Source organism: Somniosus microcephalus, chromosome 10, assembly GCF_052327205.1.
Source record: "Somniosus microcephalus isolate GS21.2 chromosome 10, FLI_Smic_1.0, whole genome shotgun sequence".
NCBI lineage: Eukaryota > Metazoa > Chordata > Chondrichthyes > Squaliformes > Somniosidae > Somniosus > Somniosus microcephalus.
The window spans coordinates 206,418,777-206,432,870 of record NC_140996.1 but is presented as its reverse complement, the minus strand read 5'-3'; the positions used below and the strand labels follow the sequence as shown (position 1 = coordinate 206,432,870).

Genomic DNA, 14,094 nt, shown 5'->3' with positions numbered 1-14,094 from the left:
CTGCTTTCTGTTTCTGTAATCCTGTTTTTATGGTCTCTTTCACAGCTGTTGCTCATTCAAAATGGGAATAAAATTTCCTAATATCTTACTATTTGTGTCTGGTAATGCTTTGCTAGAAATTAGTTGTGTATGGGATCCATGTGTTTGCTCGTATGAATTATTATTTTGGTTGGGTAATTAAGACAGATTTACCATAGACTTTGGCTCTGTCGAAGGCTGGAAGAGAATCTATTACACAACAGTCATAATCAAGTTTCAGATAATGCTATCTCCAAGCAGTAATTTCTATTGAGTTGAAGCTGGGTACAGTGACTTGGAAAGGAATTGTAGGGTGGGTAACTACTTGCTTTGAATTAAATATATAATTTAATGGTAATTGATGACAAGCACAAGTGAAGAACTTCAGGAGCCTTAACATATTGTAGACAAATTCCTGTTTTTATTTTTTTTATTTTTTAAAACCTTCCCAATTGATAGTTTTACAAGTCATACAAAATAATTGATTAAAAAAAAACTTTTGACTTTGACCCCAGCAATGGTTATTTCCTGTCAATAGTGACAAAGTCTTGTTAAATGTAATTTAAGCAAATCTTCACTTCGTGTTGAAATAATCAATTATATCCTTGTCTTTAATTGCAATTATTAAATGGTTTTTGCCGCACGCAGTTGGCTTGTAGAATTGTTTTATTGTGTGCTGTCGACCCTATTTATGAAGGAATGTTCCTCTAGAGAAGGTAATTAACATGGGGAACACTTCAGACATGAAAAGCAGTGCAGGTGAGCTCTACGTGAGGAGGATTAGGGGTGATGCAGTGCACCAGAGGCCCCAGCATTATGCATCTTCAAACTGATTCGTATCTTTTCCTATTTTTCTTGCGTTTCTCCTTGCCGAGTCACAGCTCCACAAGTTCTTCTTAGGCAGTCCCTCGGAACCGAGGATGACTTGCTTCCACATTAAAAATGAGTTCGCAGGTGACTGATGAGTCCAATGCGGGACCTACAGTCTCTGTCACAGGTGGGGCAGACGGTGGTTGAAGGGGTGGGTGGGGTGCTTGGGTTGACGTGCGCTCCGTGCGCTGCCTGCGCTTGGCTTCCGCTTGCTCCCGGCGAAGAGACTCGAGGTGTTCGGCGCCTTCCCGGATGCTTCTCCTCCACTTCTTGCGGTCTTGGGCCAGGGATTCCCAGGTGTCAGTGGGGATGTTACACTTTTTCAAGAAGGCTTTGAGGGTGTCCTTGAAGCGTTTCCTCTGCCCATCTGGGGCTCTCTTGCCGTGCTGGAGCTCCGAGTAGAGCGCTTGTTTTGGGAGTCTCGTATCGGGCATGCGGACAATGTGACCCGTCCATCGGAGCTGATTGAGCGTGGTCAAAGCTTCCATGCTGGTAATGTTGGCCTGAGCAAGAACACTGACGTTGGTGCGACCATCCTGCCAATGGATTTGCAGGATCTTGCGGAGGCAGCGTTGGTGGCTCCACAAGTATTGGGCATTTATTACCTTGTCCAAAGGATCAGCATCCACAGCCTTTCGGGGGAGAGTGTTCCAGATTTTCACTACCCTTTGCGTGAAGAAATGCTTCCTGATTTCACTCCTAAATGGTCGACCTCCTTTGTTCTGGATTATCCCACCTGAGGAAATAGTATCTCTGCATCTTCCCTTTCATTTTAAACTCCTCGATTAGGTCACCCCATCAACCGTCTATATTCAGTGGAATGCAAGCCAAGTTTATGCAACCTGTCCCATGTAATTTAACCCTTTAAGCCCTGGTATCATTCTGGTGATTCTGCACTGTATTCCTTCCAAGGTCAATATACTCTTCCTGAGGTTCAGTGCCCAAAACTAAAAATAGGACTCCAGATGGGGTGTGGCCAAGGCACTCTAACGAAAGCATCACTTCTGATCCAAAGTGGATAACCTCACACTTCCACGCATTGAACTCTATCTGCCATAGTTTTCCCCACTCAATTAGTTTGTCTAGTTCCCTTTTGTAACTTCTTGCTCCCATCTGCACAACTTACTATGCCTCCTAACTTGGTATCATCTGCAAACTTGGATATACAACTCTCTCTTTCATCATCCAAGTCATTAATATAGATGGTGAAAAGCTGAAGTACTGTCTTTTGGCTGAGATGTTAAACTGAGGCCCCATTGGCTGGTTGCGATGGTTGAGAGATGTAAAGGATACGATGGCACTATTTGAAGAACAGCAGGATGTTCTTATTACCTGGCCCCTCTCGGCCAATGCCACCAGAAGTAGATTAACTGCTATTTAATCTCCCTTTCTTGTTTGTGGCACCTTTTACTGTGTACAAATTTGGTTGCTGAGTTTGCCTATATAACTATAGTATCTACTCTCCAAAACAAAATGTAATCCATCGGATGTGATGTGTTTTGTGATGTTATAAAGTTTGTTTAATTTATGTCCAGTAATATTGGAGATTATATGTATGTGTGTGACAGATCAAGTCTGTACTTTCTTCACAAACAGATTATAAATATAACTTCCTTCACTGCAGTTGGTCAGGGAGCCTTTTCTGCAGGCTCACTCAACTTAAGCTCTTCCCTGTCATTTGAACTACCTCCTTGGGAAAGGAACTATTGATACAGGATGGGGGAATACACCAATAATAGGTACCTGGCTGAGGGTTGTTTCTCCTCTTTGTCCAAAGTAGCAAAAGAAATCGTTTTAACCGTGAAACATGTCATTACTCACTGTCCCAGCCCATGGCTTCATTAAATATACCTCTTCATGGACTACTATCTTAAAGGTCTCTTGTTCAAACTAGCACTTAGCTCCTGAAAATCTGACTGCAGGAACACCAACCTGTTCTTGTCTGTCATTGGTTCCTGCATGAATCTTGGTCACTAGCTGAATTCCTCCTTTGTCAGACGTTTGCTTAGCTGCAACATGAAGTCCTTCATCCATGTGGAACTCTCCATTATAGCTGCAAAACATACTCTCGATGCTGCTAATGATGGAATTCCCTACCATCTCTTGCCTTCTCCTTTGCAACTTTCCCCATCACCACTTTTGGTAGCTTTTTTTGCCAGGATGCCACAGTGTTGATCAAGGTTACCTGCCTCAAAGCAACTGTTACTGTCATCCTGGTGGTTACCCAAAACCATGTAGCTATTAGACAGTGCCAGGAACTTTGACTATTTGCCTGACTTTGTGGAGCGACTACCATCTGGAGCATGTGTTCATGGAACTCTCAATCCTGCCAGATGTTGTGCACTGTGGAGACTAGGACTTCAAGCTCAGCAATTTTGCACTCTCTGGCACCTGATGCATGCACAAGTCCCCTGGATACCCTGTGGATCCAAGATGATGCAAATCTTAATTTACACACACTTCCAGAGGGTCTACTACCCCTCTATTTCTAATCTTATGAACTCCATTAAAGAGCAAATGTTTACTCACTGATCTCCTCTCAACCTAAATTCCAAAGTTGATATTCTGGGGTAAGGCGCCTTCTCTGTCTGAACTGTCTGCTCGCTACAGGAAACTTTTGATTAACCGGCCCCTAAATAACCGGAATGCTCTATCCACCGGCAAAATTCAGGAGTCGGTTCAGGTAACTTTTTTTACTTTTTGTTTTTTTTACTCCATTTGTTGCTGTGCAAGGGTGTAGCTGAAGCTGTTGCTAAGCTACAGAGACGCTTGCAACTTGTGCCGATTGTTTTGAAGCAACAGGGTTTGTTGCTTTATACGGAGCTCTGAGCTCCATATCTTTTACTATAGCGTTCGGTCGTCCGGAATTGTTGATGGACCGGCAACACATCGGTCCCGTCCGTGCCGGATACCAGAAAGTTTCCTGTACTTCATAGTATCAGTTCTGGCTCCTGTAGTTTCAAGCCAGATGTCCCATCAGTGCCAATTCCATTGTGCAAAACTTTTCTAAATCTTGTAACTTATTGTCTTAAAGCAAGTAGCTATTTTTTTTAATTGGTGGGTGGGAGAAAACACTCCAGTAGTGGATTGTTGGTGCTTCAATGATCAGGGGGGGGTGGGGGGAGAAACATCACTTACCTGCCGCCCCCTTCCGCTCACAGCAACTCCTTACCTGGGTGAAATCCCAGCATTTATTCTCTCAAATCCAGATGCCAAGTTTTTGTGTTTTCAGAATGAGATGTTTTTGATTGTATAGTCTGTTGGAGGATCTCCTCCATGAAAATTCCAGCTTCTTCAATGTCCTCCCTGCTAGCCTCTGATCCTCCACCCTTCATAAACTTGTTCAAAAGTCAATTGTATCCTGTCCCGCATCCCTATCACTCCCATCCCCGCTGACCAGTGGTGGCTCCCTGACTCTCGACACAATGAATTTAAGATTCTTGTCCTCCGATTCCCCCCCTTGGCCTCACCCCACCCTATCTCTACAATTTCCCCCTGCACACTTCAGTCCTCTGACTCTGGCTTTTTATGCATCCTCCCCTCCCATCGCCCCCACCTTTTAGAAGCAGCGTCTGTACTGCTGCGGCCCAAGAGTCTCCCTATAGATCTCTGCCTCTTTATTTCTCTCTCCTTTATAAAGAACTTCTCAATTCACATCTTTTTGAACATAACATAAGAAATAGGAGCAGGAGTCGGCCATACCACACTTCGAGCCTGATCCGCCATTCAATAAGATCATGGCTGATCCTCGTCCTCAACTCCACTTTCCTGCCCGATCCCCATAATTCCTTGATTCCCTTCGAGTCCAAAAATCTATCTCCGCCTTGAATATACTCAACGACAAAGCATCCACAGCCCTCTGGGGTAGAGAATTCTAAAGATTCACCACCCTCTGAAAAAATTCCTCCTCACCTCAGCCCTAAATGGCCGACCCCTTATCCTGAGACTATGCCCCCCTAGTTCTAGACTCTCCAGCCAGGGGAAACAACCTCTCAGCATTTACCCTGTCGAGCCCTCCCATAATCTTATGTTTCAATGAGATCACCTCTCATTCTTGTAAACTCCAGAGAGTATCGGACCATTCTACTCAATCACACCAAAAACTGTGCACAGTACTCCAAGTGTGGTCTCCCCAAAGCCCTGTACAATTGTAGCAAGACTTCCTCACTCTTGTACTCCAGCCCCCTTGGAATAAAGGCCAACATGCCATTTGCCTTCCTAATTGCTTGCTGTACCTGCATGTTAACCTTCTGTGTTTTGTGTGCAAGGACACCCAAATCCCTCTGAACACCAGCGTTTAATAGTTTCTCACCATTTAAAAAATATTCTATTCTATTCCCACCAAAGTGAATAACCCCATGTTTGACATCGTTTTTGGGCACCTCTATCACTCCCATCATGGCACGCCATCATTTTTAGCTATTTAAATTTTTCCTCCCGTCTGCGAAGTGCCTGTGGACATGGAGTACAAATGCCAGTGTTTTACATAGAAACATAGAAGATAGGAACAGGAGTAGGCTATTCGGCCCTTCGAGCCTGCTCCGCCATTCAACGAGATCATGGCTGATCATCCAAACCCTAGCACCCGGTCCCTACACCGACAGCCATCCCACCCAAGCCCTATCCCCGTAACCCCACGTATCTAATCCCCCCCCTAACACTAAGGGCCAATTTTTTACATGGCCAATCAGCCTAACCCGCACATCTTTGGACTGTGGGAGGAAACCGGAGCACCCGGAGGAAACCCACGCAAACACTGGCAGAATGTGCAAACTCCACACAGACAGTCACCCGAGGCCGGATTTGAACCCGGGTCCCTGGCGCTGTGAGGCAACAGTGCTAACCACTATGCCACCGTGCTGCCCTTTTCTGCAGGAGAATTGTTAATTCTACGAAATTTTTGATTCTGTTACTAAATGTTTTTGACTTGGTTTTGATCATTGTGTTTCTAAGCTGGTGATTCCGTAAATTTACTTCCACAGCATAACAACAGAAGTTTTAATTATATCATTGCGAAAGGGAGTGTCCGTTGGCACCATTATTTTAATTGGTTGGTGGTGAAGTGGCAGAAAAGCGCTTGGGAGTACAAGCAATATGACGAGCCAGACCGGTTGAACGTGTTCTTCCAGGCCTGTGCAACAATAACTGATGTGTGACCTGGGTGCCTTTTTCATATTATAAAGCTAAGAAAAGGAAATGCATGCAGTATTTTCACAACAAGAACAGACATGTACGCTGCCGTGTTGCTGCTGTTACAGAAGTTTTGTCTCTCTTTCAGTGCCTCCCTCCATCGGGGTAACTGTAGACCTATCCGGTTTGAACCACCGATGTTGGATTTCCACGAACAGTAAGTCAACATTTTGTATTTTTTATGATTTTTGGTTTGCAAAGTTCTGGCATGAACAACGAAGGATGTCTGCTAAAAATCCATTTGATCGAAAGGCTAATTGTTGCATTTTGAACTAGTGATGCCGATATTCAGAGTTACGTAACGTTTGATTTTTAAGTCGTGTGTCCAGATTTCAGTTTGTTTTGACTGAGGGCTTTTGAACAAAGGTGTGTCATTTTGTTATGTACTATGGGGCTGTCCGTAATAGTGTTCATAACTATGCAGTGTATCAAGGAAATTAGATAGGATAAACTTTAACTTTTTTTTCACAGTAACTTTGAGGACAGGGTTTGAAGCTAAAAAGATAATTATGAATGGCTTCTTTCACAGAACGCTACTGATGTGAAATAATGCGCGCACACTTTTTGTTTTTACAGTTTATTAACTGGATTGTGGCATACACACGTGATGGGAATATGTAACCTGAGAAAGCTGGAGCTTGTTAAAGTGATAAAACACATTGATCAGGCAAACCATACTACGTTTGTGTGCTCAAAAATTGCATTTTCTTGATTGGAATCACATCCCATCAAGTGGGGTAAACTGAGGAGCAGCATTTGTCACCAAACGTGACCCTAAACTCATTGCTCCCTCTTCAGTACACAGCAATAATTCTCAGTCTACCAAAACACTGGGTCACAAAAATGGCCCAGAAATTCGGGTCGGAGGCTTCCCGCAGGTGCAAGCCTCCGACCTGCACTTACCTTGCACGCCGGCCGTTGAGCTGTGGGCCCCCGTGGAATTGTGATCCTGGGCCTCCTCCAACTGCTGGCGCGCAGTGCTTGCGTATCCCAGGGGCGCAGTTAGTTCGAAGTGTCCCCTGGAATCACGTGGGCCATGGAGAGCCAATGGTAGCAGGGAATGCTTCATTCATAAGTTTGACAGGAAGAGCTGTCAAACCTATAAATACTATAAACCCCAAAACCTCTTTTTTTTAAATCGCATTTTTAAAATAAACTATAAATTACATGAAATAACTTTTAAACAAACAATTTAAATTTTTGAAAATTAATTGCATTTTCTAACGGGGCTAAAAATAAACTTACTTTAAAGAAAGGTAAGTTTAAAAATAATAAACCTGTGGAAAAAATGTTTTAATTTTAATTAAATCACCACTTACCTTGTAAAAAGTAGGCCTTGCGATTGCTTTTTACATGTCTAACTTCTGGGGATTTAACTTCCCAGAGAAACCTGGAGAAAAAAAACGTAAGTTCGATGCGCAAGCGCTGCCTCTCCCGCGCACAGCGTTCCACCTCTTAACCCCTTCTTTCAGGGGAACGGAAGTGCCGGTTTCCCGCGCATGCGCAGTGCATGCACAAAACCGGCACTTCCATTGGGCCTACGGGTGAGTACCCCGTGCGTACTCACCCGTGGAGACCCGAATTTCTGGGCCAATTAAAGTGGACAGTGAGTAGTGTTTCATCAAAGGTATGTGTTAAAGTTGTTGCTAGAGCCCATTGTTTATTATTTTAAGATTGTGGGTTCCTATCCCACTCCAGAAACTAGAGCACATAATCTAGACTGACACTTCAGTGCAGTACTGAGGAAGTGCTGCACTGTCGGGGGGTGGTGTCGCCTTTCGCATGAAAGGAAAAAAATAGATTTGCATTTTTATAGCGTCTTTAACAACCACGTTATGTCCCAAAACAATGAAGTATTTTTGAAGAGGCGTCACTGTTGTAGGAAACGTGGCAGCCAATTTGTGCACGGTGGCTGTAAAAGAACCCATGACACTATTTGAAGAGGAGCAGGGGAGTTCTCCCTGGTGTCCTGACTAATAGTTATCCCTCAACCAACATCACTTTAAAAAAAAAAAAAAAACAATTATCCAGCCATTATGTAATTGCTGTTTGTGGGATCTTGCTGTGCGCAAATTAGTTGCTTCATTTCCTACATTGCAACAGTGACGACACCACAAAGCACTTCATTGATTGATTGTAAAGCGCTTTAGGATGTGCGACGGTTGAGAACGGCGCTATATAAATGCAAGTCTGTGTTTTGAAAGAGATACAGTACTGCAAGTTAAGTGAAGTTTCGTAAATTAGCAATCTGCTGTTCTTTATTGCTGTTTCTGTTAATCAAACTTGTTCCGTAATTTTTAACCGGAGTTATGTGGTCTGTCGAGTGTTTGTCAGTCGGAGAGAATCGGAACATACAGTAAGATCTCGTACCATTTCCAATGCATACTTTTTATGGTAAAAGAAAAACATTCACTGTTTCCCTGTGGCCTGCTATCTCAGTTTAGTTTGTGCATAAGGTAACATTTTGGTTCATAGAGACCAAGGGCTTGCCTATGGAAGCTGCCTTTCGCATTGGATATGAAAGAGTATGGAGTGAGCTCAAATTGTAACACTGCCCATTTCTAGTTTTCCTGCAATCCTCCAGCTGAAGTCAGCTAACTCGTCACGGAGCTACATCAAATTTAGGATCTTGTGGCCTGTGTGGCTCCTTCTACACTCTTCTGTCAGAAGTAGATATCATTTGGAGCTGCGCACTTATCCTCTGTAAACCCTTTCTAGGTCCCTGAAACAATTGGTATCTGTACAGGGAAAATCTCACAACTTTGTCGAACGCTAAGGCTGGAACTTTGCCTACCTGGTGGGGCCGGTGCGGGCGGTGTCGAGGCAGCTCCCGACCCTGCAGCTGGCTCCGTCCCGCTGCTGAAAATGAACTTACCTTAATGGGGCCTATTAAGCCCGCCCAGCACGTTCCCCCGCCCAATTAGATGGAGCGGGTCTGGTGATGTCGTTCATGACGTGTTTTCAACTGTGATCCTTAAAGGGACCCTGGCTACATTACATTTGACTTTTAATCTAACAAGCCTTTACTCTACAATAATATAATAAAAGTTCTATACGAGTGACAAATATTTAAATAATATTATCATTAAGTAATATGATGCCATCTACAAATAAGATTAAGAACTTAATTTAAAAAGTACATTAATTGGGAAGTTATTGGTGCTTTAGTCACAAATTATAGACTTTTGTATCAGTAACTGGTACAAATAAAAGGTGTGTATAGGTAATATATAAAATTAAGCAGATTTTAAATGTAATTGTAAAGGTGTGGATTTACAATCTTATGCAAGTTCAGTGGAAGAGCTGCGGGAACCCTGACAAACAGTGTAAATGGTGCGGTGCTTATGTGTTTCTGGGATTTCTGCAGCTCTTCCATTGAAGTTAACAATGGACAAGTGAGAGACCTCTGCAGAAATTCACCACCCCCCCCCCCCCCCCCCCCCCCCCTCTCCAGGTCTCGGATTGAAAAATTACATGAATTATATTCAGGGACTGAAAGCAAATTGAACCAGTGGATTGAGTGATGAGAATGAAATTGTTACGGTTGATGACTTGATTTAATGTGTAACTGGACAATCACAGTATACTGTGAGAAAAACCTGACCAGAAACAATACAAACATTTATTTAAATGGTATGTCATTTTTTACAGCGCAGATCAATTTACTGCAATTACTGTTGAGTTGGCAGGCAACAGCCGAGAATGGCCAGTGAAAAATGTATTTTCCCTCATCATCCAGGATAGGATGGGAGCCTTCAGCACTCTCATCCCTTCAGGAATTTCTGAATTAATATTTACCAGTAGCTTTTCAAGTAGAACAGAATCTCCATCGATCTGCTAGCTGATGTAATCAACATGTTTTTATTTTGGTTTGTTTTCCATGCTGTCAACTCATCAGCTGGAGCAATGGCCACGGAACTCACGCCTCATGTTGACAGACATGGTTCCTGAGCTCTGTGAATCCCGTGGCCATGCAGGCAAATTTAAAAAGTAAGTGAAGAAAGGCTCTTAAGTGCCTGTAAGTTATCTGATAATCATCTCAATTGGGTCCCGCCGCTGCCGGTCCCCGCCGTTCCTGACCCGCTGTCAAAAATAACAACTTTCCCAGCTGACCCACTGATATTCAAGACAGAGGTCGATAGATTTTTGAATATTAAGGGAATCAAGTGATATGGGGATAGTGCAGGAAAGTGGAGATGAGGTAGAAGATCAGCCATGATCTTATTGAACGGCAGAGCAGGCTCGAAGGGCCAAATGGCCGACTCCTGCTCCTGTTTTTTATGTTCTTATGATCTTGCCCGCTACCACCCCGGAAAATTCAGCTCTAAGAGTGGAGTGGGAAAAGACTATTCACCCAAATATACCCACTACATCTGTGGTCCAGGTATGATTCCTCCAGTGGTTCATTGTAACTGGATTTATGCATCTGGTTTCTGTATTCTATATTTTATTATGACACTTCTAATGAATGGATGGTTGGAAAAACGTATTGAGGGAAAAGGTTAATTGCATCCCTCCTTTTAACGAATACTAGCAGATGCATTGATCATATTGAGTCACAGATTACGCTTTTACAAGGGGGCTGGGAAATGGCTGCTGAAAATATTTGGAAGGAATTATGCCTTGAGCGTGTATAGCTGGGGAATACATAAATATAGGGTTCTTCAAGCTCTCTGCCGGTAAATAAGTGTGTTCCTCTCGCCAAAGTTATGTACCAAAGTTACATAATGAATAAATCCTCAAATGTACTGTGCTGTAGTTGCAAGCAGCACCTTGAATATAATGGCCGTGCATCATTTTGGCAACACAAAGCTCTATTTTCTTCATTTATAGTCAAAAAATTATGCTGTTTGGAATTCATCAGCTGTCATAAATAGTGATTAAATTTACCCCATTCCCCCCCCAATTATTTATCAGCTAAATGAAAAAGCTCTTTTGCCACATGACTATCTAAACACAAAAGTGACCGATGAAAGTTTAATTTTTTTTTTTTAAAGACTTGACTACCAGTTGTAGCCTGTAGCTTTATATTATTTAGGCAATGAACCTTCAAGATGGTAGTGTGATTATTGGCCAGGGCCATTGCTGCAAAATGTGCAATACTCTAAGCTTAAAATTGCTGTGACCCTTTATTTTTCATTGACTCAGAGGAGGCCCACCATCTTGGGGCAACAAGGAATGGGTAATAAACGAGGCCTTGCCAGCATTGTCCCCATTCTGAGAACAAATATTTTTAAAATGCCCATTTTAATGTTACCTGGCAACCAAAGATTTCTTTTAATAAAACAATCGATTCTGTAATTACGCTGTGTTTTGAGTATATGAAATTGCTCATTCCATCTTTTTTCTAAGTTTTTCAATTCTCAACTCGTACTTAAATCTGCTTCCAGCGACCTTGATTATAAGTTTTCCCATTTCTACCCATTTTCTCCATTCTCTTCATCACCGTACTGCCACACTTTCTATGATCTGCACCTCCACGTCGGCTGTCTGTTTCTGTTAGGAGACCTGCATTGTGAAGTTGAACAGGTATTTTTCTTTCCCCCGCCTCAACATCTTCATATTTAGGTTCAGATGAGACCACGGACAGAAAAAGATATTGGATGTGGCGATTTTAATTTTGCTCTTCCTTGGGCGAGGTAAAACTAAATGTCCCTAAAGATGTCTTTTTTTAATTTAAAGTTATTGCAGTGTTGAAGTAGTTATTAGATTTCACTAATTGTATCTTTTTTGTAGAGGTGGGCTGGAGGCATTTCAGCGCACTAGAAACATAGAAACATAGAAGATAGGAGCAGGAGTAGGCCATTTGGCCCCTCGAGTCTGCTCCGCCATTCAATGTGATCATGGCTGATCATCCAAATTCAGTACCCTGTCCCTGCTTTCTCCCCATATCCCTTTTAGCCTTAAGAAATATATCTAACTCCTCCTTGAATATATTTAATGAATTGGCCTCAACTGCCTTCTGTGGTAGAGAATTCCACAGGTTCACCACTCCTCTGGGTGAAGAAATTCCTCCTCATCTCTGTCCTAAATGGCTTACCCCTTATCCTTAGACTGTGACCCCTGGTTCTGGACTTCCCGGCCATCGGGAACATCCTTCCTGCATCTAGTCTGTCTAGTCCTGTTAGAATTTTATAAGTTTCAATGAGATCCCCTCATTCTTCTAAACTCCAGCGAATATAAGCCCAATCGACCCAATCTCTCCTCATACATCATTCCTGCCATCCCAGGTATCAGCCTGGTGAATCTTCGCTGCACTCCCTCCATGGCAAGAACATCCTTCCTCAGGTAAGGGGTGTCCTGTATCCCTTAACATCATCGTGATCTGTAGTCAACATTTTTTCTCCCCCATGCACTCCTTCTCTGCAAAGTAAATCATCTTGGAAAAATCCTTTTTATGGGGAAAAATCTGAAAACCAGATGAATTTGCTGTCAGTATTTTGAGGGTGCATTTATGAACAAATTTGCATTGTGAAATGTATACGTAGAAATGTATGTAATTTTAGCAATGGGTCTCAAAAGTGTTAGTTCTGCTTTGAATAGTGTTGAGATAAACCACTGATTTCCTCTTGAATTGGAAGTTACAACATTTAAAGAATAAGAAAGCAGAAATAAAGCTGGTTTTAGAAATTCTATTCTAGTTCACTTAGCGTAGCCATATTCCAAGAGTTCAGAATAAACTTGAAAGAAGCAATTATTTTTAATGTTCCTACATATATGGGTACCTCTTTATGCTTTCTAACTCCACAGCATAATCGTACTATTTCTCTGTTCATTTGGGGCCTTAAATGTTTAACTCTATTATTTCATTTCTAAATAATTTTTCTGCTTTAAATATGTTCTGTTATGCTGCTTTTCTTTATTTCTTTTCCATAGAGGGAGAGCAAGGATTAAAGTACAAACGATTGAAATGTTGAATGGTTTTATCCCATGGTTACGCTGCAGTTTTGGAGGTTGGATTGCACTCCGAATTGGCTGAAATGCTAACTGCAGTGTGGTCAGCTACACTGTTACTTTAGACACCATTGGTGTTTGTTTCACACTAAGGGCAATTTAATAGCATGCGAGTGTCATCCGGTAGTTACACTTGATGCTGAAAATCCCCACAACATTCCTTACACTTGCCTGCTCTCCGCTCTTGCCCCAATTCATTTTAAGATGAGATTTCAGTTGAGGGGATATCTTTGAGAGCATCCTGTATTAATTGGGCGCTGCATGCAGTAACCTACATTTCTGTAGCGCTGTATATTTCACTGCATTTACCCTCATATTGCCGGTGGCTGCAGAAGTGCTGGCGCTCGCCCAGTGCAACTGTCAGCAAATGCTAATGCATTTCTAGAGGCACATGCTCGTATTGGTTTTAGTTGCCCATGAAGCAATGCAGTTTCCAACCGTTGGTCTGAATGGACATTCAACATTTTAGAGGGTGTTGGATAAGTATTTGAAAGGACAGATGTGAAAGGACAGGGAAACTACACTAGGTAGCTGTAGTGAATGGCCTCTTTTTTATTGTACTGTATATGGTTTTCAGACATCAGGAAGGTATAGTGGCAAGAAACAAAGACTTGGAACTTGGCATGTAGCTTGTTGCTCACATAATGCAAAATCCGTACCACAGTATAATTGAGTCGGGTTTCATTACAGCAGGTTCCCCAGGATAATGCAAAACCATTTCTTGTGGATTCAGTATATTGGGCCTGGATTGTAGCATCAGGTCTCTGAGTACACGTGGTATTTAAAAAATGGCTGCAGAATTCAATTAACTAAAAAAGAATGAGTGAAAACAGTATTATGAGTGAACAGTTTGTTTTAGCGCTTGGTCAAAAGATGGGCATAATACCCCAAATTAAATTTGAGTGCCAACATTGTTACAAATCATTTAAAATGTAGTGAGGTCTTTTAAGAAGCATTACTTGCATTAAAAAGCTGCATTCTGATTCCAGATTATCTGAGAATTTTAACTCCCTTGTAGTTTTGCTAGGAAGATTCTGAAATTAATCTGTTTTATCAGGGATG

At 42.3% G+C, this 14,094-nt stretch overlaps 1 protein-coding gene across 2 annotated transcripts in view; it reads left to right on the top strand.

Moving 5' to 3' along the window:
* tmem131 (transmembrane protein 131) overlaps positions 1 to 14,094 on the top strand; it is a 251,222-nt gene that overhangs the window by 130,703 nt on the left and 106,425 nt on the right. For both annotated transcript variants that reach the window (XM_085999536.1, XM_085999535.1), the window contains one exon: positions 6,167 to 6,235. In XM_085999536.1, coding sequence (XP_085855662.1) covers positions 6,167 to 6,235 — 69 coding nt within the window. The remainder of the gene's footprint in view (positions 1 to 6,166; positions 6,236 to 14,094) is intronic.